Here is a 22214-nt window from a genome sequence, read left to right on the forward strand (position 1 = left end):
CCACTGGGGATAAAAAACTGTCAGATATCTGGGCAATTTCTCTCTTTCGCTAACCGAAGGATAGGTCACCTCAGTCAGTATAGATGCCATACTTCATTTAACGAAGCACTTCATTTAATGAACAAACATTCCTCTACATCCCCTTTAGGTACTAGTTGGAAATGACAAGAAATTTCAGTAAACTTTTACTTGCAGTGTTTGTGTGCCCCATCACTTCCAGCATTGTAAGGTAACAGGTTATTATAGGTTTTCTGACTACTCCATGTGTTTGGGCAAGAAATAGCAAAAAAGCCCTTTCTTTTAAACTTCAAAACTCTGGTAGGTGTGGGGAACTTGTGGCAGAAAAATTGCGATTTGATAGCAGAGAGCTGTAAAAAGGTGCTCCTCCTAATATTAAGATAAACCAAAGAATCGGATTACATTATCTAAAATGAAAAAGCCACTTCTATTAAAATTCTGAGCTAGATGCAGGGCTAGAAATTAAACTCAGCTTCGGAAAGCAACACAGCATTAATCTGTTTGGAAGCTGAGCCAGACAGCTTTTCAGCTGTGTAGTAATGGTTTTCTAAAGGATTCACCAGGTTGCAAGTAACATCAACTCCTTCGTCAAAATGATTATTCTTAGGACCACAGTGACTTTAAGGTTCAGGATGCGTCAGAGGAACCGGTGCTGACACTTCACTCATGACAGCAAAAGATTCACCTTATTTAAGAAATTGCTTCTGTATTAACTCATGTGAGTAATGTGTGAATCTAGACTTTAGTCCTATCAGGGGACAGTAGATTACATAGTTGCACTGTGTAACAGTGGGAAGCAGATTACTCTCTGTTCAAGAGTTTTGTAATCTCGGAATCGACCATTTAATAACGTGTCTCAGGTTTTATTTTCCTCAGAGCCCAAGGAGTTTGACAGACAGTAACAAAGAGATGGGAAAGTATTTTGCATGGAAACATCTTCATGGCACATTCTCAAAAATCAGTATTGCCTAGATAAATCCAACAAGACACAGATGTCAAAATTATGAAGGTGTTAGGGTTGAATCCTGGAGGGACTTTTTTTTTTTTCCTGAGCAAACTGGTTTTGAATGAATGTAATCACAGTACACCAGAGTTTCCCATATTGTCAACTCTTTCAATTATTAATAAGGGTGACTAGAAAACTAGCATTCTGTATCGCAAAATTTCTAATCTGATTTTGTTCTGCATCAGGGTAAGATCAAAGTTTGCATCATTTTTACAACAATCTGATAGGCAAAACATAGATTTGAACCTCAAAATACCCCAAAATACCCCAAGTAATACTAATTCTTTACCCAGTGAGATACTGTCAGGGTGTTTTCTCCTATTCATAGTATACAGTGAATATCAAAATGATTCCTTATCAAAGCTGAATCAAAATTGTGGCTCTTCCATGTAAAGTTTGGGTTTGATGAATCAGTGTTTTTTAATAGAAAAAAAATCTTACTGTAAAATTCCAAGGCATGACATTACACCTTCATGATTATTTTTTCCATTTAAAAATAGTTTGAAAATGGTTTATGGATAGTAGATACTGTGTATTATTAATATGAACAGCCTGGTAACTAATGGTTGTAAACAGACTGATAAAAACTTAAGACAATCTCACACATTAGTTGGCTTTTCATTCAAGCAACGACAATTTCTTTCAGCAAGGGAGATCGTTTGCTGACTTAACTATAATATAATCACCACAAATTATAAACTTAAAGCATCGTTTAATTTCTAAACTGAAAGAAACACAGCTCTTGTGATTAAACTCCCAGTTAAGGGGTCTAGGGATAAAGTGGTTGCTCTCATAAAAAGCTGATCTCCCACAGGTCCCATTAGGACATCAGAATACGTGGTTAAAATCCTACATAGGAAGGAATCAAAGACTTGGTCTTCCCACAGTTTTTAGGTTAAATTAACAGTCTGACTGTTATACATACTGAAAACATGCTCCGCTCCTCCCCAAATCATTTTATTGATACAAATGGGGACATGGTTCTAATGGACAAAGGTGGCTTTTTCATCTGTCACAGTGCGTTCTTGGCTCCACAGAGGAATAAATGCACCTTTTCAATTGTCTAAATTCTCCGACTGGATGAGGTTTTTTTTCTGCTTTGACTATCAGAGAGAGTAAGAATTATTTTGGCCAAGCACTGCAGAATTTGAAGAACAGGTTTTCTTGAAAAAAAAAGGAATTGCTTGATTTTGAAATGTTTCATTTTGATAACAAATCTTGAATTTCATTTCAAACCATTGCATAATAAGCAGCACTAGCCTTAAAAAAAAAAAAAAAAAAAAAAAGCAGTGAATTTGGAAAGTAAAATGTAGTATTTCACATGACTTAATATTTTTCCCTTTATTTTTTTTTCCAGTATAGCTTTCGCACTACCAACTGCATTATGTGTAGTTCTGCCCTTAAGAGTAAAGGTTACACAACTGTTCTGTGTACACAGACCACATATAGAATTAATGTTTTCAGCACAAAGATAATTGTAACCCATGCCATGCAAGTATTTAGACATCCACTTCTCCACCTTCCACTGAAATAAATACTTTGTCTTGCATCTATTCCTATTTGTGTGTTTGTATTGTGTGATTTTATGCAATACAGGTGTCATATCTTTAGGATTTATGCTTTTAGGACCTTGAAAGATTTCATTCTTTCTGTCATTGCTCTTGCACCATTATGATCATCTCATTGAAATGATAATTTGTCAATCACTATTAAGGCTCCTGTAGCAAAGGGAGATCCTGATTTTCCATTTTCTGTCCCATATGTATTGATTACAGGATCAGAAACCTCAAATCCGAATCCTCCATACTTTAGGCTGCTTGTAGACTTGGAGTTGAGGTAATTTCAAATTCTTCAACAGAAGCTGTTTTATTTTCTTCCCATTCAGCTTTTATTGGAGAGGGGCTTATCAGTTCACACATACAAAGTTAAGACAGTTCCAAAAACACAGATATTTCACAACTCAGAAGATTCCAGCTCAACTACATCTTAAAAAGCTCATTCAAGGAAACACTTCAGCAATTTTATGTTAGAAGAGCTTTGGGATTAAAAACTGCTTACCATTTGATACTGAATTTCCATTTTCAGCAGTCACAGAACTGGACAGTGGATTAGATGACTGAGTTCCATGGTTATTTGCATTTTTATCCTGGGTTTCTGATCCAGTATCTGATGTATTTGGATCTTCCCTGCTCCTCAAGTTCAGATTAGTCTCAGCACCTGACAAAAAGAGAGGAAAATCTTGTCAGCTTCCTATTAACTACTGGCTTTCACATACAAATACAAAAAACTAACACACAGAAACCAAGTTACTTTAATTAATCATTAATTTCTTAGGTCCGGTGATAGCCATGAAAGATTTAAGGTTTTTTGTTTTGTTTGGGTTTTTCTGCTAGTGTTCCTCTTGTCGCTGTATAAAGTTCACGGAAGTGAAAAGCATTAACGAAATCTCATTCGTACTGTTTCTTCTCACACAAATATAAGCTGATAAAACTCAACAAATAGTCTGTCCTCACTGCAATGCTTTTCACCATTGCATTAGGTGATACTACTAAGAGCTAGAACATGCGTTTATTTTTCCCCCTCTTATCTCCTCCCACAAGAAATGAAATGGCTTTTGATATGAAACCATATGTAGCGAGATGCCTCCCAGCAGAGCATCCCTGTGGGTGTTATTTACCCTGCCTCAGGGCTCTCCAGCCATCAATTGTCATTTTCTATAAAGTTCCACGTATTCATGTCATAGCCTTTTAGTTAAATTTCTTCAAGATATCAAGAGGAGCTCTGGTCCTGTGGCGGTTCCCAAGCTTTGTACAATGCACAGGCATTTCTTTAAAGAGAAAGACAAAACCTTTCTCTTCTTCCCCCTTTGACTGATGGCACACCCATGCAAAGCAGAACAGCTCACAGCAAAGTGCCCGGAGCTGGCTCTGAGCTTGCCTGGCTTTGTCAGCTCCATGTGCCACAAGAAACAGGGCATGGCCATCAGCTTCTGTACCCGCTGGAGTGGTGTTCCCCACTGGAGTTCAGATGGAGAACCCATAGGCAGGTTTAGGGTGGGGAGACAAGTCCATGAATGCATGGGACTGGTTGGAGGGACCCTCCACTTGCAATTCTGGTATCTCTGGGTATCCCCACTCCACCCCTGTGTTGCAGGCTGCATGAAATGCTGCACTGGCGAGGCTAGGCAGCTTTTGATGGATTTCTCGCTTTTCTCTGTTTCTCTGTATTTTGTGGCAAATGTATATACACATACTCTTTCCTTGCTGTAATCAGGTTTCTTTCACAGAAGAAAAAGCTGAATTCAGTTCTCTCTCTGTGTAGCTCCCTTTCAGCTTTTCTAACTCTTTCCACCCCCTCTGAGAGTTGGCCTTAGCAGTGGGGCTGACATTACGACCGATCTGGGTGCAGAAGCCCTCATTTAGCACTCTAAACCAGTAATTTTTTCTTCTATGACAGCTCTCAAGGTGCTATTCCTTGATTTTGGTTGTGTCTATTCAAGCTTTGTCATAAGAACAACAACTAACGGAGATCAAAATACAAGCTATTAAAACCACACTTACAGCATTCCCCTGTACTTCCAAAGGTACAACAGACCTTTAGAAGTCTCAAGCACATGATCATTTTTCAAGGCAACAGGAAAAAACAGTTTTTCACCCAGTAACAGATACTTTGCCTGCAGATTTTCAAACTTAATATTGACTGCATGGTCGACTTGATTTTTATGCCCAAACCGAGAAAAAAGGAATAAAAAAGCCACCTATCTTACAGAGTAGCAACATTTTAAAACTGGGTTAACGAAACAAAAACTACATATTCATTCTGGTGAATTTGATATGTCTCTCTTCATTGAAAAGAGCTTTCTTAGGTTTGTTTAGCTTTCTGTTATCTAACTCTGAATCTTTCCTAACATTTCCTCTTCCAACAACAAAAAAAAAAGCTGCCTTGAAAAGTTAAACAGTTTATTGCCAAGCTGTCAGAATAAAACATTTTGGTTTGGGGTTTTTTATTGGGTTTTTTTTTGCTACCTCCCTTGCCCTCATTCCCTGATCACTATTTTTTTTTTGCCAGATCTGATTGGAGTGATTCAGTGGCGCTGTTTCATAAACTGTGTATTTAGGCAAATGTGCTATGCATTGAAAAAAATTAGGCCAGCTCTACCCACAGTAACTGACTTGAGAGAGGCAGTAGATCCAGCGTCTGAGCTGGAAAATGCATACAGTACAATTATAAGAGCATGCCTGATTTAGCTTTCGTACAGGCAAGTTGACTGCAAAATGCATCTTTGCAGCTCATATTAAATTTGTCTGAAAAGGAAATGTCACTTTTAGATGTTAATAGTCAGTGCACTTGCCTATAGATCATAATCCACCTACATAATTATTGTGCCACCTTTTACATAAAGAGTCTCGGGGGAAGTGGCTGGGATCCTTATTTTTCTTGATATCCGAAAGATTTATTGATTTGCCTGACATCTGCAATTCATTTGAGAATGTGTAAGTAGAAAGGCTCTTTCTTGCATTCCTATTTGCAGAAGCCTTTTGTTTCATAGGTACATTGATATCTTTTCACAGCATTCACAAAGGGCTCCCGGAAAAAAAAAAAAGTTATCTTTCCTCCTTTGTATCTGCAAGATGAAATACTACCAAGAATTTTTGGATAGCTACTATTGAGCTAAAATATCATCCTAAATTCGCAGAAACAAGTAGTGGACAGATATGCAGGATATCTTTTGGGACAGGTATCTAGATAGAGATCTGTTATCCCACTTGCTCTATTCAGTCATCACAAGAAACGCACACCTTTAGTTTCCAAATAGAAGACTACATAGACAAAATACTCTTCATGGTGTTTTATTTAATTAATCTTGGTGGTAGAAAAGAAGCCTGTATTTTGTTTCAAAGTAATATGGATTATATAAAGGTACTTGTACTAATTTTCTATATATAGGCAACTTCAACTCCTCATTGGAGCAGAGTCACGTGTGTCTGCGGAAAAAGTGTAACCATATATGTTGGCTAATTTCTACAAGACTCCTGGAGAAGCCAGAGTGTATCCCTGGCAAACAAGTACTGTTTATTTATTTTGGACTTTGTGTAAAATGGGTGAGTTTCTGAAGAAAATCTTTCCTATAACTAGGAGAACAAGAGGAAGCTTTAGCCAAGTGTAACCAGTGTACTGTTGCAGTGCTGCAAAGCTTACCTGATATCACGGGGTGATTCAGGTTGGAGGTCCCTCCTGTACCCCTGCTCCAACAAGGCCAGCTATGGGACCAGAGCAGGTTGCTCAGGGCTTTGCCCAGATCGGTCTTGAAACCCACCAAGGATGGAGCCTGCTTGACCTCCCTGGGCAGCCTGTCCTTCTGCCTGTCCCTGGCCTGCCTGTCCTCACAAGGGAGAAGTTTCAGTACCCAACCTGAAACCCTCTCGTTTCAGTTCATTTCTGCCATCCTCTCTCGTCCTGCTGAACATGGCTGTGATGGGTCCAGCTGTCCCCTGTCCCTCCTCTCCCTATACGCTCTGGGGAAGGGGGGCTGTGGGGTGCCCTGAAGTCATCTGTGCCCCAGGCTGTATGGGCCCTGCTGCCCCAGCCTCTGCTCACAGGGGCACCCTCCAGCTCTGAGAGTCAGGGGGTAAACCCACTCCAGGTTATCCACATCTTTCTGCATCGGGGGGTCACTGAACCGGCTGTAGCACCCAGGTGTGGTCTGACAGTGAGTGCTGGGCAGAGGGGACAACCCCTGCCCCCAGCTCCTGGCTGTGGTCCTGCTTATGCAGCCCTGGGTGCTGCTTCCTGTCTCTGCTGCCACGGCTCCCTGCTGGCTCCTGCCCAGCTCTCAGGACCCCATCACTCTTTCCCCAGAGCTGCTGCCCAGCCTGTATCATTGTAAGAGGTAATTCCTGGCCAAGTGCAGGATTCGAATTTGTTTTTTCATTAAGTTTTAACATGCCAAAAAGCCCTTTGCTGGGGTATACCTCTATGTCCTGCCTGATATCCAAAATATCCCTCAGCATAACTAAGGGACCTCCTGACTTTTTATTGTAATATTTCTGTGATTCAAAACCCATCTAGTTCCAACCCCTCTGCTATGGGCATAGACACCCTCCACTAGCCCAAGTTACCCAAAGACCCATCCAACCTGGCCTTGAACACTGCCAGAGAGGGGACAGCCACAGATTCTCTGGGCAACATGTTCCAGGGCCTCAGCACCCTCACAGGGAAGAACTTCTGTCTAAGTTCCATACAGTGCACAGTGGTATCTTAAACAGGAATACTGTGGACAATTATAAAAGATATAGGGAACTTTCTGTTAACAGTAAAAACTTAGAAAATTCTTCCTGATTCCAATTTTACCAGTTTTAAGCTGGAAATAAATGTTTTTTTAAAGAGTCACCCATGCCTATTTGTGAAAGACTAACTACAGAAGGGTATTAGCTGTAAGAGCATGGTGGGAATTCATGATTATAAAAGGAATACAAGCTTTAAGTGAAAACCTGGAAGACTCTTTGCAGCAGTGAACAGCATATGCATTTCAGTAAACTGACTTTGCCAAAAAGGTATCACACACATGGTCAAATTCTGCTTTAACTAATCTTGCAGTTAGTGAGCATGCATGTATGGAATATGAAGGATGTATGGATGTTTGGATTGCAGCATAATATGCCACTCAACTGGGCATAAGAGCTGGAAGCAAACACATATGCAGTGCTTTTAATCAGAGTATGACAAATCAAAGTGTAACAATTATTTCCTTACAAGCAAGATCTGTATTCCAATAAACTCATAATTAATTACATCAACATTACTTGAAAAGTGCAAGAGGAAAGGTATGCAAAAGAGGCAGCTCATGAAATCCACATTTACTTGTTATTCTCAACATTCCTGGAAGAGATTGAGTTTAAAACTCATGACAAAGTCATAAGGTACAGGATGGACTGAAATTTCACTTATTTTGGAAAGTCAGAGTATGGCAATCGGAAATTATTTAATATATTTGCTTTTTATTTTCCTTTTTGAGTCATTAGCTCACTCTTAAAAGAAATTCAATGCACTGGAAGTCTACATGATATATTTTTTTTTGTTAAAAGAATAACTTAAACCCTTTTAATTGAGCTATGGCTTCCAAATATCCTATTGTAAAGCTCTTTTTTTTTTTTCCCCCACATACATACAGTGTAGGAGCCCAAACATTCATTATTTCATAAGGAGTATTTCAGCTGACTTAATGCTGCTATCACCAGATTAGAAAAGGGGCCAGTATAGGCTCTATACATGTGACAGATTAAGGTGCAATAATGAAACATTTTGACAAACTATTAGTTTCATAAGGAAATTATATATTTAATCCATCTAATTTCCAGAGGTCTCTTCCAACCCCTACTGTTCTGTGACTCTACGAATAAAGACTCAAGCAAAGTACAAATCAGTGACTGATACAGCTTTTGGGTAGAATCACCATAGATACCTTGTGCACCAAGATGAGAAAAAAATAGCATGTTGTTTAAGGCCCAGCAGCAACTCCCTTGGGTTGTGTTGGTTTTTTCTTTTCCATTAAGGCCTGTTTTTGCTCTCCTTTCTTTAAAAGTAGGTATATCCATAACATATATCTGTCCCTATATGTTCTTTTTTCAGATACCTCCCCTTTTAACATTTAGCACTCATTCACGGTATGACTGAAAACTCATTACTAACAACAGAAGGCCTGCGCTGCTTTCAGTGGGTTTTGGATCAGACAGATGCTTACCTTGGATGCTTTGGGCAGCACTGCCAAAGCACTGAGGGGTTCATAGGATGGGGTAAATACAGAGGGCCTCTATCCTGGTAACTGAAGCATGACCATAATCATCCTCCAGCCCCGAAGCCGGTGGTAAGAGACCCGTGTCTACGCTGTTACACTTTCCCGCCCTCCACAGCAGAGACGCTGAATCCAAGTTGTCTACTGGGAGTAGTCCCAGGCCTGTGCCATTTCCCGAGCTGTGCCCAGTCCTGCCTGGAAAGGAGCCAGCCTGCCAGGTCTGAAACCATTCCAGGGACCACACAGAAGACTGAGCTGCCATACCCAGGACATCTGGCATCATCCAATTTACAAAAACAGGCATAGTTCTTCACCTTGACAGCACCAGTTACCACAATCAGAAATAAGTGGTCAATATTAAGTCCATCTCAGGAAAAAAAGGGAAAAATTATGGAAGAAAAGCAACCTCAAACCAGGTGTGGCACTGAACTGTTGTACAGTTTCTGCTAAGGCCACACTTAAAAGTTTCATCCTGACTGTACGGGGAGAACAGGTTCTCCCTAGTTTTGCTCTAGTGTAAATGGAAGTCATACACTCCTCTTGATCTGATCTGACTTGTACCTGGACCGTTCTTTCAACGCACACGCTCCTTTTCATTAATTAAACAGGGAACTGAGGTTGAGTTCTCAGCTGAGGAATTTCAGTGTCACAAGGTAGGCAGGATGTATCTAGGTCCTAAAGTAGAAATAATCTTTGTCCCGGTCAACAAAAACATGAGAGCCAGAAAAAAGAAATCACAAATATTATAGAAAAAGCTGGAAAGCTTTTCCACAAAGAAACAAGACCTCAGAAACACACATAATTATGGAAAGAAATATATGAAAAAATAGAGGGAAATAGTTCCCCTTCTTATTATTTAATATATTTAATAAATCCCAGCATAATGTCAAAGATGATTTCTTCATTCATAGAAAACATGACATTCTGTAACCAGTAATCAATATATGTTTTTAGTTATCAAGATCCACAGCTTTCCACACTGTTAGCAGCTATGAAATCTGGAAAACATATACATTCTGCCAGATAAATTAATGTAACACAGGAATAGAAGCTTTTTGTACCTGGGCTACCATGGAACCTGAAAGCTAAATAGCTTGATTTCCTTGAAACCTGTGGGTGGTGTGCAGCAAAATGGAAATTTCAAATCAAGAAGCTTGTCATTGTACATGTGAATAACAGACAACTGATGGATCCTATTAACCAGCATATGAAAGACAAGATGTTGCAGACGTCAGGGATTCCTGTTCTGTGTTCTCACTCTTTCTTGGGAGGGTTGGGAATACACTGAATCTTAGTGGTCAAAGCCCAAGTATTTGTTACGTTTTTTGTGGTAAGTGGACATTGTGAAATGAGGACAAAAAAAAAGATGGTGACTATAGAAAAGATGCAGATTTTTTTTTTCTCTCATTTCTTTTGATGAAGGAAAGGGAAAGGAAGGTTAAATAAGAACAGGCCATTTTATTTTGGCTCGAGTGTTTATGACTGTGTTTTGTTGCACCTTGACAATTGCTCTGGTGTTTCCTGTTTTGTTCTGACTTACTGTTGAGACATTCCTTGTCTGTGGCGTTTGCTAGCTACCCTCAGCACATGTTGTCTCGGGTGTCCTTTCACTGGATAAATGCATATTGCTTCAGATTAGTTCAGTTTATCCACATGAAGTCACACTGTGACCTGCTGTAGCATGACTGTTTACTTTGTCTGCTGAGAGCTGGAGGCAAACAGATGCATCTTATTTGCTGAAAGAAATGGAGCAGGATGAAAACTGTCAAGGCAGGATTCCCCCAGCTTATTAGCGTGTACTGCCTGTCTCACCCTCATAGCTGTGCTGCTGGCTGCTGCTGCCGTCAGAGGCAATAATTATTCATTGATTTATTTCACCTCGCGAAGCCTGCCCTTACAGCAGCAATTGTCTAGGTTTTCGCCCTGCAATGATGATCCTAGGCTAGGCAGGAATGGATTTGTACTGTCACTTCCAGCACCCTTTTTCTCTGAGCTGTGTAAGTGGAGGTATCAGAGGCATTACAAGCCACTCCAGAAACCATGTTCTCCAGTGGAGCAGGTAAACACAGAAACAAATCGCTCATCCTTTGCTCTGGGAAGATGCATTCCCGAAAGCTCCATGAGAACACTGGGAAGTAAAGAGAGGAGATGCAGGCCATGAAGCACATCAAGTGGTAAAACTCACTCTGCTGGATGTAAAGAGTTTCTCCAAAGAATACCAGCCAGAGTTCAGAAAATAAGGCTGGTAGTGAAAAGGAAGTCACTGAAGTGACTGCAGAAGCTCCTAGGTCTGGGTCAGCCCATAAGAGCTGTCAGCTCCGTCACTTCTTTGTAAATCACTTCACAGCTGTAGAATGCATACACCCAGAACAGCAAAGTTTCTTCTGCTTTCTTCTCTGACGGACTTGTGCTGGTGGGAAGATAGCCCTCCTATTTTACATTTATTTCAGTGACAATCATTACAAGCTACAAACCTTTTCCTCCTTCCTAGAACTAGTATTAGAGACATCGCTGGGTCAGGTAAACATTCAGAGCTGGTGAAGGAGATAGATAACCTAACTGCCTTCTTTCCCTGTCTGGAAGAATCTGGATTGTTTGAATTAGGCTTGTTCCTAACATAAGACAAGAATACCACTGCTGAAGAAAACAGCCTTCTAACTATTGATAATGGATGAAGAATATCTGGAAGGCCTGCCATCTCTCCTGCTTGATAGCATCCAAGCAAGAACTCGGAATATCTTTTTAATGCAGCAAGTGCAGCCAGCACACGTGTTTCAGAGACTAGGGATTTCATTCACCCCCATCTTCTTGAGCTCTCTGCAGGCTGTTCTGAGGTCTCTTACTACCCACAGAGGGCAAGAAGGAGAGCAGCATTGCTTGGGACAATTTCCTGCCTTAGGAGAAGCATTTATGCCCTACATGTTTACATGTTCCCTATCTTTTAAAAGACTAATATGGAAAAAAGTAGCTGATTTTACTCTGTAATAGTTTTGTTTACTGTTAGGTGTGTTGATTGGCTGACCGAAGAGTCTATTTCTTGTGTTTGTGTGGTTAATAAACTGCTGGTGTGCTGGAAAAGGAGGTAAGAAACCTTTGGTAAGAAACACAGCTTCCCTTTTTAAACTGTTTTCTTCTAACTAATGTGGATGCAGCAGTTCTTTTTGAAGGCAGACATTTGTTTATGTTTGTGTGTGGTATCTCAGTAACAGAACAGCCATTACTGCTGGGCTTTAGCTGCTGTTGGAAGGAATTATGTGATGAGACACTGTCTCAACCTTCCTCCCCCTCAAACACGGTTGCAAATATTGTAAAAATAAACAAACAAACAAACCCCAAACAAACAAACAAACAGGCAGGGATTTGCTACTGCCAACGGCATCACCTCAGTTCTACTTGCTCTTACCACAGAATATTTCTACAGAGATTTTTCAGGACCTCTCTCATACCACCTCTGGCATCGACTGCATGCAGAAGTCTTAGAGAAAGTGACTGTGCTGGGGCGATAAATTGCTTGAGCAGATCCTGAGAAACAATCCAAGGAATACTTTTGGATTACCTGTACTACAATCCTGTTCTAGAAAACCTCTCAAAGTTCACAATTTGCTCTTAAAGTGAGTTTCTAAACTAAAAATTGAATTTAGATATTTCTTTAGCTTGTTTTGAATTCATTTTGAAGGGCTATAGCAATGGTCAATAACACATCCATGAACCTCAAAGCAAGAACATACGGCTGATGTCACAGATGCGGAGTGATAAGCATCCATACTGTGCACAAATACAGCCAACCTGTAGCTAAAACCTGTCACTATATACTACTAGTATGTTAGCATCATACAGCCCTTAAAGAAAGAGCTGAGAGTAATAACGAAATGTTGAACTTCAGGTCTAATTTTTTCATATGCTTTTTCTTTTAAAAATTGCACCACACAAAGGATAAAACTCATTTTCATCTTTTTAGTTTCAAACCAGAGCAGAAACTCAAGCCAAAAGAGCACTGAACTTGAAGGCTGCTTTATTTTCCCCATCACTAGTGGGCCCAAGGAAAAGATAGATGCCGCAAACTGCTACTCATACTTTCAGTGCTCCACTTCCAAACACTCTCCTACTCTCTCAACAGCAGAGGAGCATAGGGGTCAGGGCACCCTCATGTTTATGACCAAATCTTTTTCCTAACCTCTTTCCAAGTGTTTTCTCATTTTTCTTCAAGCTAGGCTCACAGAATGCTGATGGTGGAACTGGAACACAATCTACGAACATGGATCTATAGAGTTTTGTGGTGAGCTGCTTGAGTCCTCTGAAGAACTTTGGCTCATCATTGAGAAGCAGGAGTTTGCACCGTCACCTCTTGGATACCTGACCCAGCAAGTGTAGAAGCAGCTTGGTTTCATTTAACATGTATTTGGTTGCTGTGGAGACATACCACTTAATGACAATCTGACCAGTGGTGAAATGGCCACTGTTGAATTTATGGCAAACCATTTCAATACTTTCCAAACATTTTTGAAAGTCTGGATGTGAAAGAATATTTATTTATGCATAGAATTTCAGAATGCTTTATTTTCATTTCAGGACAAAACAAAAAATAAATGTCACAATCTTGACATTTTATGTGAAATGGAATTATTGTTCTCTACCGAGGCTCTATGCAAAAGATGATTTAATGCTGAGATGGATGTAAATAAGTTAAAAGCATCTGAGCAGCCTTGTCTCTTGAGTTGAGAATTTAATTAGAGACTTTGACTAAAATGGGTGTTCAAATTTCATTCTCCACTATGTCCCAAATACCCGTAGACCTGCACAATTAAGTGATAAGGCATTTTCAGACAAATAGACATATTCTTGGTATCAGGAAGAGAAGGGTGCTACAATTCAAGTACTTTGTTCTCTCAGATATGGTTAATTTCTCACATTAATGTACTCTGGCTTACAATTAGTGATGTAGTGGTTCCTAAACAAAGTCCTTTGTGGTTCTGCATCTTGGATCACAAATGAAAATTACTGAAGACTGCTATTTAAGGAAGCCCACAACACTCTTCGTAATGAGATGACTTCCTGAACCAGTGCTGAATTTGGAAGAATGAAGTTACATCAGATGGTGAAGGCATTGCTATGAAAATAATAATCCTGTAAATGTCTACCTGAATGACCCAAGTCACTATTAAAAGTAGGATATTGTTAAAATCTATGAGCTTGAAATTCACTAAACCGAACCAGCATGGTATGGTTACTGTGCTCCAGTATCAGACAGGATGAAGGAGACACAAAGTAAATCCAACCCAGTGGAAAGAAAGTAAAAAAGAATGAGTAATTTAAAAGGAATGCCTGAAGTTGTCAGAAACAAACCATGTAAAGGTACAGAAATATCTGTGCAGTTACTCCTCAGCTTCCTTCCTGTTAAGCAATGACCAGGTATGAACATGAGAGAGCCTGTACCAAGTCAGACCAAAGGGCTGTCTCCTGCAGAATCCCTTTCTGACAGCTGTAGATACTTAAAGTGTAAGATCATGTAAAAAAAATGCAGCGAGTGATCATGTGTCGTCCTGGGGCTGCCCAGCCTCCTTCAACTTCTACTTTACTGGATACAGGCTTTGTAAATGTGTGGAGGAGTGCTCAGGAATTGGTTTTATTTGCAATACAACCATTTAAATTGTAAATAAATATAACATAGGTTTATGACAATATCCATTATTTTTTCACCTGAAATATAAATGAGACTTGATTTGTTCTTCTAATAAACTTCAGGTTAAAATTGTTTATGGTAACCACACACAAAGTCAGGACATAAAACCAGAGCACTTTACACTGTAAGGCTGTAAGAGCAAGCAGTGAAGTCATTCAGGAAGAAAAATGCTACAGTGAAAACAAATAAATAAATAATAGAAATCCCAAAGCCACTTCAGGAGTTAAAAAAAAATAAAAATCACCCAGTATAGGTTGAATGCAACCATATTGCCAGCAGTTCTGTGTCCTCCTTTGTAATCTCTGCACAGGGCATCGATGGCTAGCCAAGTACAGGCCTTCTTTTTGACTCGCATTAAACTCTCACTAGTGGCGCTTTGGCTTCCTCTCGTTTTTCTGTACTCACTGAAAGAGATTCGGATCGAGAGCTCCAAGTAGCCCATAGTGAATCAGAGAGTGATGACTCTCCTGTGTTTAGGTATCTAATCTGAAAATTAGTCAGAGAAAGTCACCCTCACTCCCTGGTAATTAAGGCAATTATATAAACAGATATTAATCTCTTTCTGAGAAGTGTTGTGGACTTAATTCATTAAAGTTTTAACGCTTTGAGAATTTTACTTGAAAGATGTTCTGGGAGTCCAATACATCATGTAATCATTCCTCCATCATTCACAGGTAAAAGAGGAAAGTTGAAAGCATAGATTTCTGCATTACTCATGTTCTGTAAATTGTTGGCTTTTGCCACAAAGAAAGGAAAACTCTTATATTATATCGATATAATGTATGAATAATGAAACACAGATATGAATATTATCTTTATTAAGTTGCTTAAGAGGAAAAGCTGAGTGGCTTAGAGGATAAGGGACTGGGATTTCATCTCAGAAACCCCAGTGGGGATTTAATTTGCAATCCACTGTTGAGGTGTTAGCTGCACAATAGCTTACTGTAATCTGCTCATAGAGGGAAATTATTTACTAGCTGTCAAAGGGATACCTGCCTTTGACAAGACAGTACTTCCGTACACGCATGTTTAATTTTCCAAGTTTGAGCCCATTTCAATAAAGAACATCTGACAGGCTTTAGTCCCAACTATGTACATCTAAATATCTGTATTATCTGCCAGTTGTAACTATCTTTCTGTGACTTCCAGTGCTTAAACTGGAGAACGTGGAATAATTCACTGATACGTGAAGCTACCTAACTTGGAAATACCTCACTTAGGAAGTAGGTAAAGAAGGGATTCATACAGTTAATGAATGCCAAAGATATCAGGCAAACATTTGAACAGTATCAATATTTTGTTAACAGTCTAATGTTTGCATGCCTTCTCTGTTGTTACTATATGAGCTACTAAATGGTTTTGGAAAGGAATAGCAAATAGTCACTGAAGCATGTACAGGCTTGCATATAGAGATCTACTCGTATTGAAACAGTAACAATAATTCAAGAAACTTGGAAGCCTATACATTGGCAACCTACACAAAGGAAAAGTCTTTCTAATTTTATTTCTTAGGCTCCTAAATCTGGGGTTGCAAGTTTGCAAGTTTTCTTTTGCTGCAACATAGAAGTCAAGCATCCATGCCAATCTCTGCTCAACAAGCAGGAAGGAGAGAAGATATTAAGTCTTTATCTCAGTAGCCTGATGGTAAGGAAATTCATCCAGTTTAAAGGAAAATCATATTTTCTTTGCTCCTTTCCCTTTAGGATCCACATGAATGCTCACTCTGCCTATTTGAGAATAGATGATGGACTGGGAATTATTCTATCTTTTGTTCTGAAGCTAAAGCACTTCCTCTTTGTATATGGAATAATTTAATATCAACTGTACCAATCAAGAGAAAAAAAAAACACTACAACCTAGCAATCTCAGCATCATTCATCCATGTTGAGGAAAAAACCACACTTTGCTCCACAAATATTTAATATGAAATGCTTAAATATGTAACCATCTCTTCCTTTATATAAGGAATGTTTTTATACGTTGAATATTTAAAAATATTAGTACAGTCTGCTAGAGGGTGTGGCATTGCAATTAAGGTATTGAATTTGGTTTCATGAGGTGTAGTTTCAAATTTAAGGCACTGTCTAGAAATATCTGAGTAGGGCCTCTGCAGATGACCATTCAGTTTCCATTTGTCTTGCAAACTGAAGTGTCTGCTTCTACTAATCAGAGACAATGGAAGAAAACCGTGTGTACTATCGCTTACCTGCACTCGAGCCTCATTTTATATGAGTAAAAGGAAATCCCCGTCTAACAATACAGCAGCAGCTTCAATAACAACTCTTTTCAAACTTGGAGACATCACTCTACCTCAGTTCTCACCTGTTACAGTTTTGCTTATTTAAACTATAATCTCTGCAGAGCCGAAAACTTCTCCTATTGCATACAAAGCATTTTGCAAGAAATTGCATACTGTATAATTTTGATCACTGCTTGACCCAGTAAATTCTACCGCTGTATAAAAAAATGGCCAGGCTAGGCCATCAGGTAATGAAATTTTTTGCCATTTGATTTTTCTTTTTGTAGCCTGTGTGAAAGAAGAGTGCCCTCAGTTCAGTTCACAGTAAGTCTGCAGTCCATCGGAAAACTGTGAATCCATTCTGTTGTAATTCTGGATGATCATTTCCCATGGAGAGGTCAGGAGCCAAGAGGACATCAGTGTTCTCAGGCCTTAAAATTACTCCTCCAGGCAAGAGGGAGGCATGTTGGGGAAACTGTCGGTATTGCACTTTTATTGGCAGGGAGGCTTTTATCTCAAAGGCTGATGATCCCATACAGAAACTTATTGATTCCCATAGCTAACTCTCCTTGACTTCAAAATGGCCCACAATTTTACTCTCTGGTTTTAGTTAAGGTTGTTGGTAGGTTATAACTTATGGAAATAAAGGAAATTGCACTTTACAGAGTGCTCTTTTAGGCCACATCTTCAATTTGGATTAATTTCCATTAGGTTGGGTTTTTTTTTCAATCATATCATCTCCTATAAATAAAAAGCTACAAATGACAAAAAAGAAGAAATGGAGGAGTCTTCCAGGAACTTAATATGCATTAGGCAATAGGTAAAAACAAATCACAAGGTAAGACATGAACAACTTCTAGTTTTACATAACAGTCCACTTTACTGATTGCCACCTTACTACTTTGTATCAGAGATTAAATAAAAGATTTTTTTTCCCAGCTGTTACCCTAGAAATGAACTGAGCACATGAAGTACATGAAAAAAGGCAAATTGTAAAAACACCCACATATATTCACCTGTATTCCTTTGTTACTTTCAATCCATCTGCTCATCTCTGAACTATTCATACATAACCGCACTTAGTATTACACAGTAGCTTCCTAGCTCATAAAATATTGATCCAGGTTTTTTATCGTATACCTTTCTTGAACTTTGATCTTTCATACTTAGTGCTCCCTTGATGAAATATTTAGAAGTAACATTTTCCATGAGAAAGGTAAATTTTGAGTTTTTATATGGTAGCCTCTGTTAATGCATTAGCTTCAACCCACAGGGGACCCAAGCTGAACTCTATCTTGGTCACATTTAGTTGAAAATCAAGTTTGCAAAAATCCTCCACACACACACCCCCCCCAATTTATTTTTAAGGTAAAGGTCAGTTTTGTGACTTGGTTGGAGTAGGCTTACCACACTTCATCACCAGGTATATTGAGAAAGTCTTGAGAAGATACATTCAAAGACCTAACTCTAATAGTTACTTCCCAGCAGATAAAAATATATTATTTATATAATAATATGAGACCTCCAATAAAAAAACCCAACACAACAAAACACAAAACCCAAATGTATAGCTACGTAATAAAATAAGACAACAATCCCCCCAACTTAAAAAAACCCAAACCATTATATATATACTTACAAGCACTGGATGTTATCAAGTGATTTTACCAAAGCAAGCAAAACTACTGCAACATCTCCTTTACCAGTTACATCAATTCATGTGCTCAGAATAACAAACAAGGTGTTCCTTGAGGTTGAGAACTGATGAAGCCTCAGTTCATAGCTCATGGCTGACTGAGTTCAGCATCTAGGCACATGAAAGATCTGGGTAAAGATTTTTCAAGGCCTGGAGAACTCACAAGGGTTCTGGCCACCACAGTTTTCTTTGATAGATGGTAGGAGCCTTTCAGTATGAGTCTCTTGTCTCCACCTAGCCACTAACTTTAATGAAACCTGTAGAAACTCAGTTAGTTTTGAGACCTTCATCACCTTGTTCTATTTGGTTGAGAGGAGGTTTGACTGAAGGCTGCCAAGATTCCTAGGGACAGAGACAGATAGTGGCACACAGACAGACATAACGTATCCGGGGTAAGCACAAACTTCTGTTCTATTATAGCTGCATAAATCAGGACATGATAGTGAAATCATCAGAGCAATATACATTTAAGAAAATTGACAATGAACAAGAAGAATAATCTGTCTTGTTCTCTACTGTTTTGTTTTGTATTTAAAAAATAGGTCTTCATATTGCCCTTTTTGAATGTGTTCCACATAGCTCTTGATTAAGGCAAGCTGTTTGGACAGACAGAAGTGAAGAAGCAGACAAAACATTCTAGAAGTTTTATAATTCTGAGATTTAAATTCACAAAATGTGTTTGGGAAATGCTACTAGGAGAGAAGTTTCTGTACACAGTGCGCTGACTATTTTCAATAGGATATTTTTTTCTCTTTTTAATCAGAAAATTACTGTGAAGGCTGGAGCCAGTGTTGCAATTGATATGCAGAACCGGGATTTACTTCAATTTTAATCACTCAGAAGGTACCACTCTGCTAGTTTAACCATTTAGGCTTTCTTCATATCCAATGGAGAAAGATATATGGGAGGAATTAAACTCTCAAAATTACTGTCTTTTCATAGCCTAAGGATTTGATAGCTACATATCAAGCTTTTAAATGGAAAAAGTTAGGTTGGAATCATCTCATCCTCACAGAGCATCTAATTGAATCTGTTAACATCAGGATTAATTTTCAGTATACCTAAAATCCGTGGATTTGTTCCAGTAACAACAGCAAACCTTCTATTACCTGGACAAGGCAAATAATTAAGCGACAATGTCTGAGGACTGTGGTGTCAGAAACATTTAGCAAAATGGCAAGCTTTGCTTCTTTTTAAAGTTGGCTTTTGCATTAGATAAAAAAGATATTTGCCAGATGCCAGAAAGCCAGGATACCACCTAATCTCTGGGTATGTACATAAGGGTATGTTAATGACAGAAGAGGTAAGAATGAAAGGATGGAAAAAGGAAATAAATATAGCTTGCTGCATGGATCTCTGTCTCAGCTTTATTTAGGAGAATAATAAAGGCTTTATCACCAAATTAAAAAATTTAATGGAAATTAAATAATGAAACTTTAAAAGAAAGTCTTCAAATTGAAGTATGTGCTACCTACAAGACACCTAGCCATATATTTCATTCAAATTATTTCTATAGATTGATACTATGAATTCATTTTTGCATGATGTAACATCTGTGTTTCTTTTACTGAGACTGCTGGAGTACTAAAATGATCTATTTAAATTTGTGTCATATGACTATTTTGGTAAAAGAGAAGCTGACATCTCAGAAAAAGCCTGGAGACCTATAATTTTTATATGCAATTCTAGGTGTGTTTCTTGAGACTGCAACAGGTCTTTCTTTCTTAAAACACAAACAGTTCTGTTTTATATTTTTACCCACTCTATCACCTTCCACTGTAAGGCAGTTTTTGGTGCAGAAGAACTACTGAATACAGAAGCACGGAGATCTGTCTTACCTTCTGGCTCCCTGATCTTACGTCCTGCTGCAGATTTTCGTAGCACACTCCGTCCCGAGTTGAACAAGCTAGTTAACTCATCAAGGGGACTAGTCAATGACCTTGAGTTTGTTGGGCTGTATGGAAATGAAGATGATGAATTTGAGTTCAATTTCCTGTGATCTGCTCTTGCCACTTTTGGGGAGTAAGGCAGTTTGGAGAATGGAGAAGATGAACATCCAAGTTGAGCTGGATTTGGTCTCTGAGGTACTTTTGACAGATCAGAGTTTTTACCTGTTTTCCCTGTATTAATCAGAAAACTAGCAGGAGTCTCTGGAGGAAATGCAAAATGTGTGGAAGCCCGGTAGGACATGGGAGGTGGTATGGGAGGAGGGGGTGGTGGGAGAGGAGGAGGTGGAGTGGAAGGAGGAGTCACTTTGCTGGAAACATTGAACACAACCAAGCCTGGAGATGCTGGTCTTTCATTCTCCCCTTTCTGGCTTTTGGAGTACTGTGGTGATAATGGACTTGACCCTTCTGATTGCACAGGGTATTTAAGGTTGGTTTCCAAGACAGGAAGCTTCTTGACTTCTAGTGGTGTTAGAGGTGATTCATCAGAAGCAGGTGAACATGTGACAGGGGTTGGAGGAAATACAAGAAGTGGTGGCCTGTGGGGGAGCAAATTAGGGAAAGGGGCTGGAATGTCACATGAGTCTTTATAGATCAAAGCTGCTTGACTGTTTCCATCCAACACTCCATCTTCAACGTTAACATTTTTTTTGCTTTCAAACAACAGAGGAGGAGATCCAGTTGCTACTGGAATTATTCCATTACCATTGCTTCCTTCCTCTGGTAGAAAATACTTCATCTCTTCATATACAGACTCTCCTTGTTCTGGGCTTTCTGCTTCACCAGAACTGCTTTTCATTGCATTCCCTACCATTTCAATATAGACGGGCTCATTTTCTTCCTCTTCTTGTGACATATAGAGGCTCAGCACTCCATGTTGTGGCCCGTCGGCAGAAGCTGCTCTCTGCACTGTCACAGTGTCATAGCCACTTGGCTTAGCTACCGTGGTTGCCTGTTTTACATCCCCAGGCTTCTGGCCAGGTATTTCTTCATAAGAGCCACTGAGTTTCGTATTGGGACTTCGTTTTGGTTTTCTGGGTGGTATTTTTTTCATGGTACTATAGTCATCGCTGTGTGGCCTTGGACGTGTCAGAACTAGGAAAGCAAAATGGTCTGTGTTATTAACAGATCAAAGTAATCTTTTTCTTTCACAGGTTTAGGACTTCAGGCTTTCAAATGCTGCACAGACAGTTTTACAATGTTGAGCAGTCACAAACACAGGGATTCAGACAAAAGAATAAATACTTCAAAGAAATATTCCCACCTACAAGCCTTTGCTACTTGGGCATATAATCTGTTTTGGTAATCTGTCACTAAAAGATGAGGTATCTATCGAATTGAAATGTTCACTGCAAGGCCTGTAACACGTGGAAATGTGTGCTTGTTATTCCTTTTTTCCCAAGGGAGAGGGCCAAGCTTTTAACTAGAAATTTCAGCATGGACCTACTTTGAGGCCATGTTATTGTCAGTAACTGAAGCATCCCCTTTTATATAATATCCAGAAAACTCTACTTATAGGCAGATATTATGCCCATGTCTTCTTCTTCTGTACTGTGGATGTGGAAATAATTTATAAAGTTAGGTAATCCCATAGCCTAAGGGCAATTCCCCAACTGACTATACAGTTAGCTAAGCCAGATGCCTTTTCAGCCTCCAGGCACATACGGAATACCTAGGTGATTGGTCTTTTAAGATCAAAATAAGAGCTGATTTTGGACATAAACTCAGGAAACTGACATAATTCTTGGAAAATGAGTATACAGCAGGGAAACTGCTGTACATACAAGAATTCCAAAGTTGTTTTGTGAGTATATACAAGCATCAGTGTTATGGGCAC

The 22214-nt window shown here is 39.2% G+C and overlaps 1 protein-coding gene across 1 annotated transcript in view; it reads right to left on the reverse strand.

Annotated features, from left to right (window-relative positions):
- Nucleotides 1-22214, reverse strand: part of MYO16 (myosin XVI) — a gene marked incomplete at both ends in the record, with an annotated part of 300019 nt that overhangs the window by 17760 nt on the left and 260045 nt on the right. Inside the window, 2 exon segments of the mRNA XM_084276764.1 lie at nucleotides 3083-3241; nucleotides 20270-21472. Of these exon segments, the coding sequence (XP_084132890.1) occupies nucleotides 3083-3241; nucleotides 20270-21472 (1362 nt within the window).

Source organism: Gallinula chloropus (assembly GCF_964237585.1).
Source record: "Gallinula chloropus genome assembly, chromosome: 1".
Classification (NCBI taxonomy): domain Eukaryota; kingdom Metazoa; phylum Chordata; class Aves; order Gruiformes; family Rallidae; genus Gallinula; species Gallinula chloropus.